This window comes from Antechinus flavipes, chromosome 1 (genome assembly GCF_016432865.1).
Source record: "Antechinus flavipes isolate AdamAnt ecotype Samford, QLD, Australia chromosome 1, AdamAnt_v2, whole genome shotgun sequence".
Lineage (NCBI taxonomy): Eukaryota > Metazoa > Chordata > Mammalia > Dasyuromorphia > Dasyuridae > Antechinus > Antechinus flavipes.
This window is the reverse complement of record NC_067398.1, coordinates 342,781,955-342,803,337: the sequence shown is the minus strand read 5'-3', so window position 1 is coordinate 342,803,337 and position 21,383 is coordinate 342,781,955. Positions and strand designations below refer to the sequence as shown.

At 48.0% G+C, this 21,383-nt stretch overlaps 1 protein-coding gene across 2 annotated transcripts in view; it reads left to right on the top strand.

Annotated features, from left to right (window-relative positions):
* PKD1 (polycystin 1, transient receptor potential channel interacting) overlaps positions 1–21,383 on the top strand; it is a 125,273-nt gene that overhangs the window by 74,747 nt on the left and 29,143 nt on the right. For both annotated transcript variants that reach the window (XM_051969492.1, XM_051969490.1), the window contains exons 7-21: positions 876–1,090; positions 1,299–1,417; positions 2,078–2,201; positions 2,636–2,886; positions 4,016–4,780; positions 5,371–5,502; positions 5,914–6,089; positions 6,648–6,781; positions 7,763–11,379; positions 12,616–12,765; positions 16,292–16,435; positions 16,687–16,966; positions 19,423–19,636; positions 20,254–20,413; positions 20,756–20,908. In XM_051969492.1, coding sequence (XP_051825452.1) covers positions 876–1,090; positions 1,299–1,417; positions 2,078–2,201; positions 2,636–2,886; positions 4,016–4,780; positions 5,371–5,502; positions 5,914–6,089; positions 6,648–6,781; positions 7,763–11,379; positions 12,616–12,765; positions 16,292–16,435; positions 16,687–16,966; positions 19,423–19,636; positions 20,254–20,413; positions 20,756–20,908 — 6,634 coding nt within the window. The remainder of the gene's footprint in view (positions 1–875; positions 1,091–1,298; positions 1,418–2,077; positions 2,202–2,635; positions 2,887–4,015; positions 4,781–5,370; positions 5,503–5,913; positions 6,090–6,647; positions 6,782–7,762; positions 11,380–12,615; positions 12,766–16,291; positions 16,436–16,686; positions 16,967–19,422; positions 19,637–20,253; positions 20,414–20,755; positions 20,909–21,383) is intronic.

The following is a 21,383-nucleotide window of genomic DNA, read 5'->3' as shown; positions in this document are numbered from 1 at the left end:
CTCTGCATCTCTGCCTCTCTCTCTCTCTGTGTGTCTCTCTGTCTCTCTCTCTCTCTCTCTTTCTAAGAAACATAGCAGTTATTTTAAAAAACCATTTGTCCATGAGGGCATATGTGTATATATCGGTTTATTTTCTGGTGATGCTATTCCCTTTCCCTCCCTTCAGGACACACACACACACACACACACACAGGCTTTCAAACCCCAAAGATCAATAGACAGAAGGGGACCTTGCTTCATGGGTAACTTCATGGGGGTTTCTGAATAGAATGGAGACCCTGGGACCCACCTCTAAGCTGTGCATTCTCAGCCCTTCAGCTATGGGTCTGGATGGGGGAGGGTTGGGAAGGGGCGCTTTCACTGTGGGAGAAAGAAGAAGCTTCCTCCCCCGTGATTCATGCACACGCCCATCCTGACGTGGTGTGGCAGGGAGTGCTAGAGGGGAAAAGATACTTGAAGAGGAGCATTAAGGCCTTGGCAGCTAGTTACATGGGGGAACATGAAGGACAGAGCCTGGCTGTGACTCGGACTCTGAGGACACCAAACTCATAGTCCCCATAAGCACTGAATTTGGAGATAAGCACCTTGCCGTATCGACCATATTCCTGCAAGCTTTGCCCTTAAACTAATGACTGAATTTTTACAGTATGGGCTTCCTACCTAGGCCATGAGTCGGAGGCTTAGCAGGGACAAAGACAGAAAGTTTATTCTTGGACATGAATAGTCACCAAAAAAAATCTGCTTTCTGCCCTGTGCAGAAGGAGTTGCTTTCCTGGCCTTGAGGACAGGAGAGCTCTCAGTTTCCTGGGACCAGGAACTTCTCTCCTGTCCCCTGTCACTGGGGCTATAGCTCAGTGGACCCTGGTTATTGACAGGAGCCTCGATGTGTGGATCGGCTTCACGGCCTTGTCGGGTCCTGGGGTGCCACCCCATGGAGAGGCCTTCAGCCTGGAGAGCTGTCAGAACTGGCTGCCTGGAGAGCCGCACCCTGCCAATGCTGAGCACTGCGTGCGCCTGGGCCCTGCTGGCCAGTGCAACACCGACCTCTGCACGGCCACCCACAGCTACGTGTGCGAGTTCCAGCCCACAGGTATTCGGCCTTGGGAGGGGGGAGAGAACCCAGACACACACACTCTCTCTCTCACACACACACACACACACACACACACACACACACACACTCACATGTGCCCCAGCCTCTCACTGGACATTCAGGCTGTTGCTTCCTCTGCTCCAAGATAAGAGCCTCCTTCTGATCCTCAAGAGCACCAAAATCATCAGTCTCTTCTCCTTACTAGGAGTCGTGTCTAATGCGGAGAATTTCTTTGTGGGGGATGGCAGCTGGGATCTGTCAGGGCCCGTGGTCCCCATGGAGGAGCAGGATGTCCTCTCTGCCCCAGGACGTGAGACTGTAGAGGTAACATGCTTCTTAAATCTTACCTGCCAATCCCATGGAAAACTCAGCTCCTTCATGAAACCGCATCTGATTCGCCCTCACCTGATTCTGATTGTTCATGCACTTTTCATCCCCTCTTCCCCATTCCATGTTGATTCCCTTTTTGTACCTTTTTAATGTGTTTGCACCTTGTTTTTTCTAATTAGATTAAGAATCCCTCTCAAAAGGCTGGGAACTCTTCCTCCCTTATCAGATTGGAAGATTTCTGAGGCTCCCTTTATCTCCCAGTGAGACTAGGAGCTACCCAACAACGGAAACCATCAGATTGGGTGCTCCCCAAGTGTGGAATCATGTTTCTTGTTAGATTAGAAGTTCCTTAGAGACAAGAATAGTCTTTACCCTGTCAAATTAGAAGCTGTCCTCCTCCCCCATCGACAAGGATGATCTATAGCCCACCATACTGGGAGTTTTCTCAGGTCAAGGACAGTGTCTCTTTTTAAATTGGGGGTTTCCTGAGGTCAAGAATTCTCTGTCTTCTCCCATCATACAAGGGTCTTTCCAAGAGTAAAGATCCCCTCTCCTGCGATTTCTGAGCAGAATCCTCAACACACAGGACCATTAGATCCAGGTTAGCAACATACAGGTTTCTACCTGTCTATTGAGATCTGTCTATCTATCCAGGTAATGCTTTTTCCTGGGCTAGTGCTGCAGCGTAAAGGTTTTCTCACTGCTGCTGAGTTTTGGACTAAGGACCTTACACAGCCTGTACAAATGAGGCTTCAGATATATCGTCCTGTGGAAGGAGGTAAGATACTGTCATATTTTCATGTTTTGGCCCTGGGGAAGGGGGTGGGAAAGAGTCTATATAGAAAGGGATCCCTTAGGGAAGGGATTTAGAGGTCTGACCTGGCCCCTCTCTGCATGGCCAGAGCCCACAATTTAGATACAACTGTTGGTAATAGTAATGCTTGTCTCCCCAGAAAAAGAAAAGGATGAAACCAGCATCATCCAGAAAGAATATGTTTGGGTCAGGATTCAAGACCATGTTTCTTGTCCCCTTGGTCTAACCTATTTGATCTGTGCTAACACTGAATCTTCTCTGTTTATTGCTAGACATAGATACGAAACAGTTTTTCTCCTTGGGAGTACAGTAAAAGGCTTAGTTGGAAGTGACTGGGATCTTCCCTTTAGGGCAAAATGGACTCTCAGTTTCATGCCACCTTCTTGCTTTCCTTTCAGGTATTCCAGAGAGCACCAGCAAACCTTCATGCTCACCCTTAGACAACCAAACATGGGTGCCCCTTGAGTGCTTGGCTGGGGAGCACTGGTGTCCCTTGGCAAATATGTGCTTGCCCCTGGACAGTCCTTGCAGCATATCACCCTGTGCTAATGATTCTTCCTCCAAACAAGACAACCATTGGTCCAGCTACTACTCACTTTGGAGAGAGTTCCTGTTCTCCATCCCAGCAGGCCCTTCCTTGCAATACTCAGTATGTATCCCCAACTCTGGACCTGAATCCTGGAGGGTACAGAGGAAAGGAGAGAAGAAGAGAGGAGAAGCAAGGAGGGGAAGAAAAAGGGAAAGAAGAGGAAAGGAGAGAGGAGAGGGGAAAGGGAAAGGAAGAGAAGAGAAGAGGAGGAAGGAGAAAAAGAAGGGAGGGGAAGGGAAGGGGGAATGTTTTCTCTTTCAGAGCTATCTTTGGGGAACTATCCTGTTAAAGCAGGAATTTCTAAATCTATGGTTTGTGAACTTGGTTTTTAAAAAAATTTGGAACCCCAAAGATATTTGTAATGGAGGGTGGGGAGTATCAGTGAGGCAGGAGGACACCTGCTTCTATAAAATGATTCTTTGAAACAATTCACAAGAACAAAATCCTTGGAAACAATTTGTGTCCAAGGATTAAGCAATCAGTTGAACAAACTGGAATATGACTATATGACAGTGATTCTTTGAAAAACATGGAGTTTTGTGGGAAGCCTTTACTAAAGGGATGCAGAGGATAGGAAGCGAAATCCAAATAGCAACATCCAGATGACAATAACTATGTAAATAATATAGGAAAACAACCCAGACAAATATGCAGAAGGAAAGAAAACATTTCTGGTTCTATTTGGTTAAAGTAAAAACTTAAAAAAAAATAAACTAAGTTTCATGTAAAAAATATATTGTGGGAGATAAGTTTCAATATATATATATTTTTTTCCTTTGAAATTCTCTGTATTTTATTTTATGCTTTTAAAAATATCCTTCTGAGAAGGGGTCCATAGGCTACATTATACTATCAAAGATATCCAGGACACAAAAAAAAGTTTAAAGAGCTCTTATGTTAGAGAGAACAGACTGCTCTTATTCCACATTCCCAGGGACAACATACTTAATGGAATGGCCATGAAGATGTGACTGGGGGAGGAGGGATGGTGGAGAGGCTGTGCCTGTCCTTCCCTACCTTAAGGGCAATACCAGGGCAATAGGACTGTTGTTTCTTCAGGTCAACTTATGCTTCCCTTTGTTCCAAGAAAGGTTCTCCCCTTCAACATCCTGATCAATACTTATCAGAAATCAGTAGTGGGGCCACTTGGAATGGTTGGCTTATCTAACACTGCTGCTCTCCACCCCAGGTGAGCTTCAGCAGCAAGAATATCTCCTTGCTTCCTGGGGACCTCTTCAGTGTCCAGCATGATGCAGGCCCAGGTGCTCTCCTACGCTGTCTGCCCCATCCTGAGGCACTTTCCCACCAACAGCTCCAGCCTGAATATTTAAGTGCCAATGTCTCAACGTGGCTGCCCAGCCTGCCTGCTCACCTCTCTGGGGCATCTAGCTCCAATGGCACCACCTGTGCCCTGCGTCTGCTCTTTGCTTCAGAACAGGTGACCCGTCTCCTTGGCCAGCTCATTAACCCTGGGCTACAACACGTTGGGCATTATGTGGTTCGAGCTTCAGTGGACAATAGCGTGTCCAGCCACAACCTGTCCTGTAGCTTTGATGTGCTCTCACCTGTGGTGGGACTCAGAATCATTCATCCCACCCCCCAGGACGGCCGGTTCTACGTGTCCACCAACTGGACTTACCTCGTGCTGAAGATCAGCTCAGGGGTCAACTCCACAGCCAGTCAGCTGGGCAGCAACCAGAGTGTGCCCTTTGAAGCCTCCTGCCCTCCAGGGGTGGTCCAGCTGACAGCAGACTGTATCCGGGAAACCAATGACACCTGGTTTGCACTACTTGAACTTGATAGTCTCGGGGAGGATGAAAGCTTAGTGGAGATTGTGGCAGAAAACCATGTGAGCCGTGAGAATATCAGCATCCAGGTGAAGGCTGAGGAGCCTATCCGGGGACTCAGTGCCACCCCAAACCCCCAGACCCGGGTGTTACAGAGCACCCTGGTGGTGAGTAGGAAGCAGGAAGCAGAAGGGCTGAGAGGTTCCCATGAATATAAGTAGCATGTGCTTAGAAACATTCTTCCTTTTGACCTTCTCAGAGGATTGGGAATAATTAAGTAACCCTAGTCCCTGGCTATCCTGACTTGGGTAATAAGTTTAGCTGGCCATAAATGGGGAGCATTTCAAGACTCCAATACATCAGACAATTTATAGAAATGTGCTGGTATCAGAAACCTGTAGCTAAACACAGGTTATCTGAAAGTGTTTTCTCATTTTTTTACTTTGTATCTTTAGGAACTAGCATACAATAAGTGTTTTCTCATTTTTTTTTACTTTGTAGCTTCAGGAACTAGCTAAGTGTTTAATAATATGTGTTTAATAAATGCTTGTTGAATGAGTGAATGAATGAAAGTCTTCATGGTTCTTACTGGAGTCAGGAGGAATTATGAATAGTCAGGGATGGGTTAAAGAGCCATAATTAGATATAGCTTGGGCTTCCTTAATGCCCTTCCTGATCCATTTTTGTAAGAGGGGTCTTGGCTAGCTGCCCTTCAACTTGGGAATGTGGAAACTATGCCCTGTCTCCTCCATTCCAGAGGTACAGCCCTATAGTTGATGCTGGTTCTGACGTCGTTTTTAAGTGGACCATCGATGACAAACAGTCTCTGACCTTCTACAACATTGTCTTCAATGTCATCTACCAGAGTGCTGCTGTCTTTAAGCTCTCGGTAATTAGAAATTGGGTCCCGGCCCTTTGTCCATTCCCTGGGCTTTAGAGAGAGGCCGGCTGGCTGCTCTGAGCCTGGGCATCCCTGCTTCCTAAGCAGGACAGTCTGATGTAGCAACTGCTTCCTGTGATCTCACCTCTGCCTTTTTTTTCTGCTTTGCTTCTGTTCCTGAAGGGTCCTGAAAAACCTAAGGGTGAGTGAGTTGGTTGGGAGTGTTGGGAGAGGGAAGAGGGAGGAGGAGACGGACTCTGTGGATCTTTCTCTAACCTTCTGCCTCTAACCCTGTCCTTCTGTGTGTGCTGCTCTGTCTCTGAATTCCTGTCTGGCTTCCTTTTCTATGACTCTCCCCCCGCCTGCCCTCTGAGGACCTGGTTCAAGGTCTCTGGTCCCAGCCCTGCTTGTGTCCTACAGCTGACAGCCTCCAACCACGTGAGTAACGTCACCGTGAACTACAATGTCACAGTGGAGAAGATGAATAAGATGAGAGACCTGGTGGTGTCCGAGGTTCCAGCCATCATTCCCCAGAACACCACGCTACAGCTTGGAGCTAGTGTCCAAGTGGACTCGGCCGTGGAAGTAGCTTTCCTGTGAGTCTTTCCCCATTCTCCAGATCTAGGAAGGAAAATGAGAAATGACAACAAAGACACTTGGGTCCAGCTCAGCTCCTGTGCTAACCTGAGCCTCAGTTACTCTGCTGGCCAAGTGAGCATGAGCTTCAGTCATTGATGAAGCTGGGACTGGGGACATTCAGGAGAGACTGCATTGATCTGAGAATGTGCCTCTTTGTTGGGGACTTCCTCAACCAGAATTAGGAAATCCATGTATTCAGTTCCATGATAGGTTGTGGGGGGTTGGGGAGGCAGAGATTGGGAAATTGGTTTAGCCTGAGCAAATCCCATAGAGCCACATGAGCAATTTAATAGCTCTTTACCTTCCCATATCCTGGGATGGAAGGTTACCCCTTTGATCTGGAGGAGGTAGTCCCCTGTTCCAAAGTGTATCAATTCCAATTATTGCCCCTTGGGCTGCTAGGACAGGAGGTGGTAGGTTCACTTTTCTTACCTTAAATTAGTTGTGTGCTAGACCTGGCTGACACTGTTGACCTTCTCTTCACTCCGTGATCTCTTCCCCTCCCTCTACTCCAGGTGGACATTTGGGGATGGGGAGCAAGAGAGTGGTCAGTTCAAGCCCCCATACAACGAGTCTTTTCTAGCTCCAGAGCCTGGCGTCCATCAAGTGCTAATCGAACACAATGTCACACATACCTACCATGTCCCAGGTGAGCAGTGGAGTCAGGGGTAAGGGTTTTCCTGTGATTTTTCCCCACAGACATACATACAACAGACATAGCAGTTCTCTCCTCTTTGATTCCTCCTTCAGGATCACTGGTTGTCTGAGTTCATTGCTATGGGACAAGTTGCTATTTCTCTTGTCCGCTTCCCTATCTATGGTCCTTTCTGAATTTATAGTATTGTGTTGAGTCCCAAGGAAGCAGATGTCCCATTAGATGAGGAATGAGGGGCCTCTGACCGCTGAATCTAGTGTGATTTCTAAGATTTCCGGCTCCTGCTGAAATGCTAGATGTAATAATTGGTTACTTGTTCCTCCTCACACATAACATGCCATCTCTCCTCTCCATTGTTTTTGCATAGGTTTTTCCTTGCCCAGTTTCTGCCTCATAGAAATCCTTGGTTTTTGTCAAAACTGAGCTCAAGTGCCATCTCCTACCAAAAAAAGTCTTTCCTGACACTCCCTTGGATTTATTTTGCATACATTTAAATGTACTTAGATTTGTATCCAGGACCATAGAATTTGAGATGGAAAGGACCTCAGAGGTCATATATACATCAGCGACCTCATATTACAGATGACGGTCACCCATAGTTGTAGGATGTGAATCCAAGCCTTCCGCCCCTAGAGCCAGTGCTCTTTCCACTGTACTGTGTTGCTGCCTCCAATAGAATGTTAACTGCTGCTTCTTTTTTTTGGAAGGGGGGAAATCAGGGGTAAGTGTCTTGTTTGGGATCACATAGCTAATGAGTATCTGAGGAAGTTTTGAAATCGGCTCCTCCTAACTCCAGACCTGGTGCTGTATCCACCACAACACCTGCTGCCCCAGAATTCACCTTCTTTGGGGCAGAAACAGTTCGTTCTCGTCTCTGCCGCCCTAGCCCTGTGTGCCTGGCACACGATAGGTTCTTTAAAAATGCCAGCTGATTGACTGATCGATTCCTCTCTTTCCCATCTCTCTCGCCTTCAGGTGACTATAACCTCACAGTGTTTGTGTTCAATACCTTTGAGAATTTGACCCAACAGTTGCCCCTGAGCGTCCGGGCTTCCTTGCCCCACGTCACTGTGGAGACAGACGGCGGAGCCCCGGTGGTGGGCCGCCCCATCACCTTTACCCCACGCCCGCTGCCCTCTCCCACTGGCGTCTCGTACACGTGGGACTTCGGGGACGGCTCCCCGGTGGTGCTGAAGAGTGAGCCGGCAGTCAGCCATGCCTACGGGCGCCGAGGGGTGTACAACATCAGCCTGACGGTCAACAACACCGTGAGCAGTGTGAGAGCAGACCTCTCTGTCCGAGTCTTTGAGGAGATTTGGGGCTTGCGAGTGAGCCCGATTGCAGCCACAGAAAAGGGCATGGCTGTCACCGTCAACGCTTCGGTGGAAGCTGGGGACAATATTACGTGGACCTTTGATATGGGAGACGGCACGGTCCTGACCGGCCCAGAGCCCTCTGTCCAGCATGTCTACTTGCAGGATGAGAACTGCACCCTCCAGGTGACCGCGGCCAATCCCGTCAGCTCCGTCTCCCAGCTCCTGCCCGTGCACATTTTCGTCCTGGAAGTGCTGAAGATCGAGCCTACATCCTGTATCCCTGAGCAGCCCGAGGTCCAGCTAACGGCCCACGTGACTGGGGACTATACGCACTATGTCTTCGACTGGACTTTTGGTGACGGCTCGTCCAATGCCACCGTTCACGGCCGCCCCACGGTCACCCATAACTTCACCCGCAGTGGGACTTTCCCGCTCTCGCTGGTCCTGTCCAGCCTGGTCAACAAGGCCCATTACTTCACCAGCGTCTGTGTGGAGCCGGAGGTCAGCAACGTCACCCTGCGCCCTGAAAGGCAGTTTGTGAAGCTTGGGGAGGAAGCCCGGCTGGAGGTCCAGGCCTTCCCCCCGTTTTTCTACCACTTCTCCTGGGATTTTGGGGCCAATGACTCTGCCCGCTCAGGGGGCACCGAGGTGAGCTACACTTACAAGGTCCCCGGGATCTACCTGGTCACAGTGACGGTGTCCAACAACGTGTCCTCAGACAACGACACGGCCTTCGTGGAGGTGCAGGAGCCCGTGGGCATCAGCAGCATCGAGGTCAACGGCTCTCACGTGCTGGAGCTAAACCAGCCCTACCTGTTCTCAGTGCGGGGCAGCGGGAGCCCGGCCAGCTACAGCTGGGACCTGGGGGACGGCCGGAGGCAGGAGAGCCCGCAGGTCGTCCACGCCTTCAACCGCACGGGCACCTACACGGTCAGCGTGCTGGGCTGGAACGAGGTGAGTCGCAGCGAATCCCAACTCAACGTCACCGTCAAGAGGCGGGTGCAGGGCCTGAGCGTCAACGCCAGCCGGACCGTGGTGCCCCTGAACGGCTCGGTGAGCTTCAGCACCACGCTGCAGGCGGGGAGCGACGTGCACTACTCCTGGGTCCTGTGCGACCGCTGCACCCCCATCCCGGGCTCCTCCACCATCTCGTACACGTTCCGCTCCGTGGGCACCTTCAACATCATTGTCACGGCCGAGAACGAGGTCAGTTCCCTGCAGGACAGCATCTTCATCTACGTGCTGCAGCAGATCGAGGGGCTGCAGATGCTGGGTGGGGGGGACCGCGACTGCTTCCCTACCAACCGCACCCTCCAGCTGCAGGCCGCGGTGAGGGACGGCACCAACATCTCCTACAGCTGGACAGTGCAGCAGGACGGCGCTCTCGTCCACGCTGCCCAGGGCAAGGTCTTCCCACTGACCGTCCCCGAGGCCGGCACCTACCACGTCCAGCTAAGGGCCGTCAACATGCTGGGGAGTGCTGCGGTCAACAGGACGTTCGAGTTCGTGGAGAACATGGGGCAGCTGGCCCTGTCTGCCTCCCCCAACCCCACGGCTGTGAACACGTCCGTCAACATCAGCGCTGCGCTGTCCAGCGGCACGGGGATCACCTACTCCTGGCTCCTGCAAGAGGGAGTGCGCGTGGAAGCCGCCGACCCGTCCGTCACCCACGCGTTCCCCAGCCCTGGGCTGTGGGCAGTCACTGTCGTAGCCAAGAACCAACTCGGCTCAGTCAACGGCACGATCCTCGTGGATGTGCAGGAGCCCGTGGCCGGCCTCGGCATCGGGTGCGGGGAGTTGGGCCACAGTTTTGTGGTCTCTGGTTCTGTCGTTCACTTCTGGGGGGATCTGGAGCACGGGAGCAATGTGAGCTGGTCGTGGGAGGTGCTAGACAGCACCAAGAGTGGCCAGAGAATGACGGAAGTCTTCCCCAGTGCCGGTGCCTTCTCCATCCACCTGAACGCCTCCAACGCTGTCAGCTGGACCGCCGCCAGCTGCAACATCACCGTGGAGGACCCCATCCAGGGTCTGGAGCTCTGGGCGAGCAGCCGGGTGGTAGAGCCAGGGGAAAAGGTCCATTTCAGCATCCACCTGGCCTTGGGCTCGGACGTCAGTTATCGGCTCCTGATTAGCGGCGGAGCCCCCACGGCTCTGGGCGGGCCCAGCTTCTCCCATAGTTTCCCCAAAGTGGGCGACTATATGGTGACTGTGCAGGCGGAGAATCATGTGAGCCGGGAGCAGGTGCAGGTGCGCATATCGGTCCTGGAAGCCATTGCGGGGCTGCAGATTGTGGGCTGCTGTGAGCTCGGCATACCGACAGGTGGGGAGAGGAACTTCACAGCCCGAGTGCAGAGGGGGTCACGCGTCTCGTACGCCTGGGACTTCTCCCTACAGAAGGTTCAGGGCGACTCCCTGGTCATCCTCTCTGGCCGAGAGGTGGCTTACACCCCTGTGGCCGCTGGCCACCTCGAGATCCATGTCCGTGCCTTCAACGACCTGGGCAGTGTGAACCTCACCAGGACCATCGAGGTTCAGGACCTCATCCAAGCAGTGGATCTCCATCCCGGGAGCTGCTTCACAAACCGGTCAGCCCAGTTTGAGGCAGCCACAATGCCCAGCCCCCGGCGGGTCTCCTATCACTGGGATTTTGGAGATGGGTCCCAGGCCCAAGTGACCTCCACACCCTTGTCCAACCACACTTACCTGTTCCCCGGGGACTATCACATCCAGGTCAACGCCTCCAACCTGGTTAGCTTCTTGGTGGCCAAGGCCACGGTGACGGTGCGGGTGCTGGAGTGTGAGGAGCCAGAAGTGGAGGTGGCCCTGCCCACCCAGGTGGTGATGCGTCGGTCTCAGCGCAGCTACCTGGAGGCGCACATCAACTTGCGGGGCTGTGTCACCTACCAGACCGAATACCACTGGCAGGTGTACCGGGCGGCCAGCTGCCTCCACTACCGGCGCTCCGCCCACGTGCCCCTGCCCGGCGTGGACGTGAGCCGGCCTCAGCTGGTGGTGCCACGGCTGGCCCTGGCCGTGGGCGACTACTGCTTTGTGTTCGTGGTGTCCTTCGGCGATACGCCCTTATCCCGCAGCATTCAGGCCAATGTCACTGTGACGCCCGGCCGGCTGGTGCCCATCATTGACGGTGGCTCCTACAGAGTCTGGTCCAACACGCGGGATCTGGTGCTCAATGGCGGCAAATCTTATGACCCCAACCTGGAGGATGGTGACCAGACCCTCCTCAGCTTCCACTGGGCCTGTGTCTCTTCCTCCAAGGTCAGTTGAGTTTCCATGGGATTTCTATTCAGGGGATGCAGAGAGGTAGCAGGGACCCCAGGACCACGGTGGGTGGGGCTGGTGGGGAAATTATCAGTGGTTTTGGATAGCTCTCCATACATGCATCTCACTGTATCTAAAGTGATTAACAGGTGGAGTGAGGGATAACCAATGGGAAAACAATTTAGCACCTATTACCCACCAGAGACTCCTGAAAAAATTTGTGGTCAAGAGACCCTAGCTTGGTCTTTGCGTGTAACCATCCTTCTAAACAAAGAGTCAAAGTTTTTGAGAGGGGGTTCTTCTGAATAAGATTCAAAAGTTTTTGAGAAGGGGTTCTTCTGAATAAGAGTCAGAGTTTTTGAGAAGGGGTTCTTCTGAATAAGAGTCAGAGTTTTTGAGAAGGGGTTCTTCTGAATAAGAGTCAGAGTTTTTGAGAAGGGGGTTCTTCTGAATAAGAGTCAAAGTTTTTGAGAAGGGGGTTCTTCTGAATAAGAGTCAAAAGTTTTTGAGAAGGGGGTTCTTCTGAATAAGAGTCAAAGTTTTTGAGAAGGGGTTCTTCTGAATAAGAGTCAAAGTTTTTGAGAAGGGGTTCTTCTGAATAAGAGTCAAAAGTTTTTGAGAAGGGGGTTCTTCTGAATAAGAGTCAAAAGTTTTTGAGAAGGGGGTTCTTCTGAATAAGAGTCAAAGTTTTTGAGAAGGGGTTCTTCTGAATAAGAGTCAGAATTTTTGAGAAGGGGGTTCTTCTGAATAAGAGTCAGAATTTTTGAGAAGGGGGTTCTTCTGAATAAGAGTCAAAGTTTTTGAAAAGGGGGTTCTTCTGAATAAGAGTCAGAATTTTTGAGAAGGGGGTTCTTCTGAATGATGAGTCAAAGCTTTTGAGAAGGGGTTCTTCTGAATAAGAGTCAGAGTTTTTGAGAAGGGGGTTCTTCTGAATAAGAGTCAAAGTTTTTGAGAAGGGGTTCTTCTGAATAAGAGTCAAAGTTTTTGAGAAGGGGGTTCTTCTGAATAGGAGTCAGAGTTTTTGAGAAGGGGGTTCTGAATAAGAGTCAAAGTTTTTGAGAAGGGGGTTCTTCCGAATGACTGCCTCTTGGGGCAGATACCAGCTACAACTACTTGGGAGATTTCCCTCTCTAATAGGATAGCTATGTGGAAGGGTCTCTTCCCTCTTTCCTGGCCACGGTTGTCTGTTTCATGACTTCTCTCTTTCCCGTTCCATCCCATCTGGTGATACAGAGCCATCCCGGAGGGTGTCCCTTAAACTTTGGCCCCCGAGGAAGCAGCATGATCACCATTCCAAAAGAGCGGCTTGAGGCTGGCGTGGAATATACGTTCAACCTGACTGTCTGGAAGGCAGGAAGAAAGGAAGAAGTGACCAATCAGACGGTGGGTACCACTGCTCTCTCTGGGCCCCACTTCAGGGAGGCAATACTCCTTGGCAATGCTACCCAAATAATGGATAAAAAAGTATCCAAGTCTGGGAATTAGAAGTGTATCCACACCTTCACCTTCCAGTGTGGTGACCTCTCTCTGACAAGGTGAAAGAAGGGGCTCAGGTCTCAGGGAGTATGAGTTATATAGTCTGGGGAGGAAGTGATATTGCCAGATCATGAAGAAGAAAAGAAAAACACAAGTGTGGGTAAGCCCAAATAGTGGGCATCCAGAGATTCTTGTTTGTTAATGATACATTCATATATAAACTCACGTTCAAACAGATTCCTGCTTCCTTCCCTTCCCTTTCTCTGGGACAGATTCTACTTCTTTTGTTGTTGTTGTTGTTGTTTTGGTTTGGGTTTTATTTTGTTTTGTTTTTGCTGAGGCAATTGGGGACTTGCCCAGGGTCACATATCCAGGAAGTGTTAAATGTCTGAGACCAGATTTGAACTCGGGTCCTCCTGACTTCAGGGTTGCACTGCACTACCTAGCTGCCCCAGAAGATTCTACTTCTTTCTTGGCACAGCTAAGATAAAGAAGGAAGAGATTATCTAAAACCTAATTAAGAGATGACTTTTTAATTTGAGGTTGGGGCTGGTGTTGCTTCCTTCAAGTCTTTGCTAACATTTCTACAGTGCTTACTATGTGCTAGGCACTGTGCTAAGTGCTAAGTGCCTTACAGTTACGAGCTCATTTAATCCTCATAGCAGCCCTGGGAGATAGGTGGTATTATTCTCATTTTACAGTTGAGGAAACTGAGGTAGAAAGAGATGAAGTGACTTGCCCAGGATCACACAGCTAGAATGCATCTGAGACTGGATTCAAATTTGTCTCCCTGACTTCAGACTTGGATCTCTATTCTCTGTTTCACCTAGAAAAGCAGAGGTCATCTGCTTCAATGCATGCCTTAACCAGAATTTCATTAGACCTCCAACAGTTCATTAAACTATCTTCTCTTTTCCCCCTCCATATTTTCATTTTAGTGTCCTTCCCTTTATGTCCTTATACCATTGATTTTTTTCACACAAGTATAAATTGCATCTCTCCCTAAATATTTTTAGACTGTGTCTATTGTTCTGGACTTCTGGGACCATTTTGGGCGGGATCCTGACTATCATCCAATGTGTTAAGTTGTTTGAGGCAGTGGAAAGGACATTGGACTTAGCATCAGAAGACCTGAACCATTTAACTTCAGTTTCTTCATCTTTAAAAACAGAAATAGTAACTAGATCACTTATTTCACAACATTGTTGTTTAAAAAACAAAAAGGTTTAAAAAAAAAAGGTTTTGTAAAAAAAAAAAAAAAAGGCACTTTGGAAACCTTAAAGTGCTATATAAATGTGAATTATTGATATTAGCTGTACTCCCTAGCTGCATGTCATCTGCAGATTTGATCAGCCTACCACCAATGCCTTCATCCAAGTCATTAATAAGAACATTGAATAGTGTGAGGATATTAATAGCATCTACCTCCCAGAGCTGTTGTAGGAATGTGATGAAGTAATACTTGTAAAGTGCTTGGCCCATTTCTTATTGTTGTTCAGTCACGTCTGACTCTTTCTGACTCTATTTGGAGTTTTCTTGGCAAAAGTACTGGAGTGGTTGGCCATTTTCTTTTCCAGCTTATTTTACAAGTGAGGAAACAGAGGCAAACAGGGTTAAGTGACTTGCCTAGGGTCACATAGCTAGTAAGTGTTGAGATCTTTCTCACTCCAGAGCTAGTACTCTATTCATTGTGCCATCTGGCTGCCCCCATAGGTTGGCACAGAGTAATAATAATAAACTTAATAAATGCTTATTTCCTTGTTCCTCTTTCCCTTCATCCAAGTAATTGATTTAAAATGCTGACTAGAATAATGTCAAGGACCTCGCCCTCACTGAATATTTCCTCCCAGATTGTCAGTCATTACCACTTGGGTCCATTCTTTCAGAAGCTTCGAAATCTATCTATCTGCCCACTCTTCTCTCCCTTCTCTTGTTCACAAGGATATCATGAGAGTTTGTGTCATGTGTATTACTGTATCTATGGCATTATCCTGAGCTACCTTAGCAACCACCATCAAGCTATATTAGTTCTTCGTGATCACTCCTTTCCCTTTCTGGATGCTTTGAAAAACATCCCTTTAAGTCAAGTCTTCTAGTCTATAGTTAAAAAGATTTAGCTTCATTCCTGAAAATGAGAACATTTGTCCATCCCTCAAGCGCCATAATTTTTCACAGGTCCCTGACAATGGTTCAGGTTTCTGTACTCCAGGATGATAGAATTATAGATCTTGCTTGAGCTAGAAGGGACTTCGGACATCATCTGGTATAATCCCATCATTTTACAGATGAGGAAACTGAGACCCATGGAGATTGAGCAGTTTACTTAAGGTCAAACAGGTGGTCAAGGTCAAGGGCCACATCGAAGCTTTCCTTCTTCTCCTTATGCTTTGGCTGCCTTCTGCCTTCAGCTTATTGAAGGCAGCTGGTGACTCCCTCTGGTTGAGGACAGTACTCTAAACCTTTCAAACTCACTAAGACTTGCTCGATTTTGCCCTCTGCCGGCACAGTAAGCCCTTCAGTAAACACAGGACATACTCCTCCCCCTTTTTAAATTTCTTTTTTTCTTCTTTATTATATGAAATGACTTTAATCATAAGGGGCAGTATTCAAAATGTAGGTAGGGAGATGTAGGTGATGGCAAAACAATTATACCAGTATCAAAAAGATGTCTATGTAATTATTTTTAATGTAACGTGGATCATTTTTATGACAAAATGGGGCTTTCAATGGAGAATATACTCAACACTCTGCACAACATCACTTGTGCTTCCCCCTGCCTTGACCCTCCCCAAAATGTTCTCCTTCATTTCCCCTCCTTCCAGTTCATGGATTTCCACGCAGAAATGTGACTTCTTGTTATAGAATGCTTCTCTCCCCCCTCATATACAATCAATTGTTTTTGAATAAAGTCTCTTCACCTACTGCTTTATCCCAGTGAGGAGTTACACCTGCTAAGCCACATATGAGGTTTCATTTTCCTCCTTACCTTAGGTCAGACCTAGAGTTTATTTTATGTATTACCTCTACTCTGCACATGGATATCAGAGGCCCTGAAGAGATTGCTGATTCACTTCCTGGATATTTGTTGCCTGTGAATGATTGGATTTCTCACTCCATGGGGGTTTTATGGGAGAACATGGACAAGAGTCCATGGATGGGTTCTGATTTTCATTGCTGGAGATATTGAGATCATGGTTCCATTAGGATATGTCATACTCAATGCTCTATGGGGTATCTGGCTGCTTTGCCATCTGTTGACACGGATGAGGGGAAGTTAATTGTACATCCCCCCCCTAGGGATACTGCCCCTGGGAGTTAGGCAGAGGTCCTATTAGGGTTTGGGTGAATCATATTAGCATCAGTACAAAGGATAGATCAGAGAGGAGAGAGAATGAAGGCAGAAACACTTTCTATTGATGTCTTCTTTCTCCAGGTGCTGATCAGGAATGGCTTGGTGCCCATTGTATCTCTGGAATGTGTTTCCTGCAAAGCACAATCAGTGTATGAAGTGAGCAAGAGTTCCTACGTCTACCTGGAGGGAACCTGCCACAACTGCAGCAGTGGCTCTAAGCGAGGGGTGAGGAGCCAGGGACAAGTCTGGGATGATTACTTAAAAGAGGGTCACACAAGGGCAGGACGTGGAATGGTTGGCTACATTTTCTTTCCACTTCCCAGAGTCTGAATCTGCAAGTTTCTGTGTGACTGCATGCACAGCTATGTGTGCATGTAGCTGTCACTTGTCACGTGTGTGTGTGTGTGTGTGTGTGTGTGTGTGTGTCTGCTTTTGTGTCTGTACATATACACATGGCTATTTGTCTCACCTGGCAGCGATGGGCAGCCCAGACATTCAGCAACAAATCCCTAGTCCTGGATGAGTCGACAACATCAACAGGCAGCTCAGGCATGCGGCTGGTTCTGAGGCGAGGCGTGCTGCGCGATGGCGAGGGCTATACCTTCACCCTGACTGTGTTAGGCTGCTCCGGGGAGGAAGAAGGATTTGCTTCCATTGACCTGTTCCCCAATCGCCCTCCTATTGGGGGCTCTTGCCGTCTTTTCCCCCATGAGGCGGTCAAGGCTCTCACCACCAAGGTTCACTTTGAATGTACAGGTGAGAGCATTCTTTGCCCCCGAGCCACCAGGTATAATCACCCTTGACTTCCTCAAGAGTTTTCACCCTACAGAACATTCCCACCTTTTCATTTGTTGCCCTCATGTGGTCAGAAAGAATTCTGCCCATTTTCCAAAGGGATATACTGAGATCAATTTGTTGAAGATCACATAGTGAATCAGGGTAGTGGTGAAGGAAACAGGTTAGGGAGAGGGCCTAGGAATTCTGATTCTCAGGTCACCTCTGATTCATTCATTCGTTGGGTAAACATTGAGTATCTACCATATATAGAATACTCTACTAGATCTTGGGATTGCATGGGGGGAGATGGGCATTGTAAATGTTAAGTTTAAATAAAATTGAGGGTGGTGTCTGGTGCACTTTTATTATTGAAAAGGGAAAAGAGGGTGAGGGCAAAACACAAGTACCAGTGTCTGTAATAAGCAGTGCTACCCAGTAAGTGCTTTAGGTAGTTGTAAACAAATTCCTGTATAAGCTTTTAAAGACAAGGTTGCTCCTGAAAGAGAGAAAAGACTTCAAAGTAGGGAACAGTAGGAGCAAAGATGTGGATGCAGGAGAGCAAAGAAAATATTGGGAGATCAAAGAGTGTTCCATTGGCTAAAATAGAGGGAAAGAAGGAGAAAACTGGAAATATAAATTTCTTCAGGGAGGTCTTCAGATGTCAGAGAAGGAAGTTTGAACTTGACTTAGTGGTCACTGAAAAGTCCCTGAAGATTTTTGAGGAGAGTCATGATATGACCAGTTCTATGCATAAAGGATAATAATAAAGGATACAAGAAATGATGGATAAACAGCAATTGCAATAGTCTAATTAAGTTATGATCTACAGTAAAGTGGTAGCAATGGAGAGAGAGGAAAGGTGTAGAATGAGATATTTTACAAAAGTAAAGCAATAAATATTTGGTAATGAATTAGATTACAAGTCAGAGAAAAGGAAGAATGTTTCTGGCATAGGAGACTATGTGAAGTAGTGTCGTGATAACAAATAGTGAAGTCGTACGGGTCGGGTTTAAGGGTAAAGACCAGCTTAGTTGTGAGCATATAGAATTTCAGGTGTCAGGGAAATTTCCAAGTGGAAGTATCAGGCAGTCAGTGGAAGATGGGGTTCCAAAGCTCAGAAAGAAGTCAGGTTTGGGAGTTTCCTGCATAAGTGAAGCTTTAAAAGTGACTAAGAGTATCAAGAAAAAGATTATAGAGAGAGAAGAGAGTTAACAGTGGACAGCTCCATAAATCTCAGTGTAATCAGCATGCACATCAAAGACCTAGGAAGAAAATAAAGGAGCAGTTAGAGAAGTCAGAGGACAATGAGTAGAGTGTGGTATCTCAGAAGCCAAGGGAAAAAGAGACAGCCCAGTGGAAGGTACAGTCTTGAAACCTATTGAAAGATAATGGAAAGTGAGAACTGATTTTAAAAAGCCATTGGGATTAACAGTTAGGGGGTCATTGGTTACTTCTGAGAGTACGTTCAATAGCAGTGGAAGTGGCAAGCCAACCACTACAAATGGAGGACAGAGAGGGTGGTGGGGAAGTGGAGGCAGCAGACGTAGACAACTTTTAAAGAAGATGACAGTGAAAGGGGAGAAATATGCATAGAAGAATGGGGCAAAAAGACCCAGAGTAAATATCTAACTGGGGAGACTTGAGAATGTATGTATGTAGGCAGAAGAGGAGCCAGTAGAGAGAAACTGAGTTTGAAGACATAAGAGAGAAGGGATAATGAGTTCTGGAACAAGGAGTGGATACGATTTCTGAAGTCTGTCATTGAGCTCTATCTTGTTTATTATTTTTCATCAGACAGGATAATTCTATTTCACCTCATCATTGTCTTCAAAGTTTCTTTAGTCCATAATGCAGTCATCTCAGAGCCATAACTATGGCAGGACCAATGGGCCTTTGCTCCAAGATGCTGATAAGTGGGGGTTGCACTTTCTCCTTGAAGCAGTTCTACAGCCCCAGCCCACAAAGACCAGGTGACCTTTCCCAGGGTCCACCTGTCCCTGCCATAATTGCCAACATAAAGTGAACTGTCTTCTGTTTCTAATCTTTCAGCTGACTTTGCCACACAATTAAAGGTCATAGAGGATAAAGACAAAAAAAGCCATTGGAAATGATAATTTCTAGTTATGGCTTTGATCCATTTTCATTCCTCCCTTCCTACTCCATCTACTTCCCAGAATTGTCATGAAGCTCAAGTGAGATAATATTTGTAAAATGTCTATAATTATTATATAGTATAGTGCCTGGCACATAAGTAGGTGCTTAATAAGTGTTTATTCCTTCCTTCCATTGGGCCCCCATCATCATTCTCCACCTAGGATGCTGACTCTTGTCATGGAGTGTCCGTGGTAGGATGCAGAGGAGGATGGGGCCCTGGGAGGGAGGATGGCCAGAAGTTCCTGGCGTGGAGAGTTAATGCTGGGCCATGACTCTTGCAGGCTGGCGGGACACAGAGGATGAGGACGCCCCCCTGGTGTATTCCTTGCTTCTGCGGCGCTGCCGTCAGGGATACTGTGAGGAGTTCTGCATCTACAAAGGCAGCCTCTCTGCATATGGAGCTGTGTTGCCCCCTGGCTTTAAGACCCACTTTACTGTGGACCTCTCTGTGGTGGTGCAGGACCAGTTAGGTGCTGCCGTGGTGGCCCTGAACAGGTAAGGGGGTGAAGGGACATTCCAACGCTGTCTGTTCCCCAGTCAGTCAGTCATTCTACATTTATTAGGCACCTGCTACATGCTAGGCACTGTACTAAGGAATCTGAGGGCAAGCCCTGGGCTAGCTACCCAAGGTGGGGTTAGAGAAATGGCTGAGATAGATGGAAGAAGGGATCGTTGGGAGAAAGTTGATAATCTTTGGGAAACAGTTTATAAACAAGCAGTATGATTCAGTGGAAGGATGCTGGACTGGATATCAGGATCCGGACATGAATCCTAGTTCTCATTCCTATTACTTATATGAGATTAGCCACTTAACTTGTCTGACCTCTGTTTCCTAATCTGTTCAAATGAAATGGGGTCCCTTTCAGCTCTGCATTTGTGATCTAAGCCAGATACAGTTCAGTTTGAGGCTGTGAGCATTGAAAGGATGAAAAGAAAATGAGTATTCCATGTGGAATCAGGCTATCTCCTCCTGGAGAAGAGGGTGGGGAGGGCCACGAGGATCTGCTCCGGGTGTGCCTTTCTCTGCCCAGCTTAGGAGTTTAGCTTTTCTACTCTTGGGCAGTCAGTCCTTGCCACACAGGTCTCACCCTCACCTGGCTGTTGCTTTCCAGGTCTCTGCTTATTACCTTGCCTGAGCCTTCTGCTGGCTTCCACTGTCTTACCCACTGGCTGTACAGTCTGACTGAGACAGTCCTTCCAGGGCTGGTGAAACAGGCCGACCCCCAGCATGTTATCGAGTACTCCTTGGCCCTCATCACCGTCCTCAATGAGGTCAGTGCTATCTCCACCCCTATCCTGGATGGGAGACCAAGGAAGGAGGCAAGAGAAGGCAGCCAGGGCGGTTGATCTATGTCATGATTCACTGTTACTTGAGATACTTAGACTGATTTCATAAAGGAGGAATCTCAAAGGGCCACCGTCTTCATTCCCTGACCACCACTGCAAATCAATAATCAATAAACATTTATCTGTGCTAGGTGTTAGGGATGTGAAGAGGAAAATGAAAAATCCCAGCTCTCTGTCAGTGGATCAGAGACCATTAATTACTCAGGGGATCTGAGGTGTGTGAGAGATGTGCTCTTATAAAGCATATATTTCTTCCTGTCTCGTCAGTATGAACAGGTGACATCTTCAGAGGAAGAAGCCAGCCATGAGAGGCATCTCCGGGTGCTCATGCGAAGAAACATTACTGAGATCCTTGTCTCCCTTCGTGTCAACACTGTGGATGATATTCAGCAGATTTCAGCCGCCCTGGCCCAGTGCACGGTACATTGGGGCATCCTACTCCCTTTCCATATCCTTTTCCTCCCTAACAATTCTGAGTCATCCCGAAGGATGCCCTAAGGAAAAGGACTGGGGCTAAGTTTCTCCTAGGCTGGGTGGCTGAGAGGTAGCTGACAGTTCTCTTCATCAGTGCTGCCTTTAATAAAATTGAATCAGTTCTTCTCAGATCTCTGTTTATTTTAACCTTAGCTAAGTGTTGGGAGTAAGCTGTTGGGGTGCTGGGGTTATCAGAAAGAACAAGAGAAATTGTGGTGAGCAGAGAAGCCCACCCTGGGAGAGAGGGAAGGCAAAAGGGAAGAAGGGGATAGGCGATGGGGAATGAGGAGATAATGATTCATAGGAAGCCAAGAGTGAGGGGCCTGCAGAGGACTAGGGTATGAGTGAAAAGAGTAATAAATATGAAAGTTTAGTGATCTAAAGAAATCCCAATAGACCTTGGACAGAAAATGCCATCTGC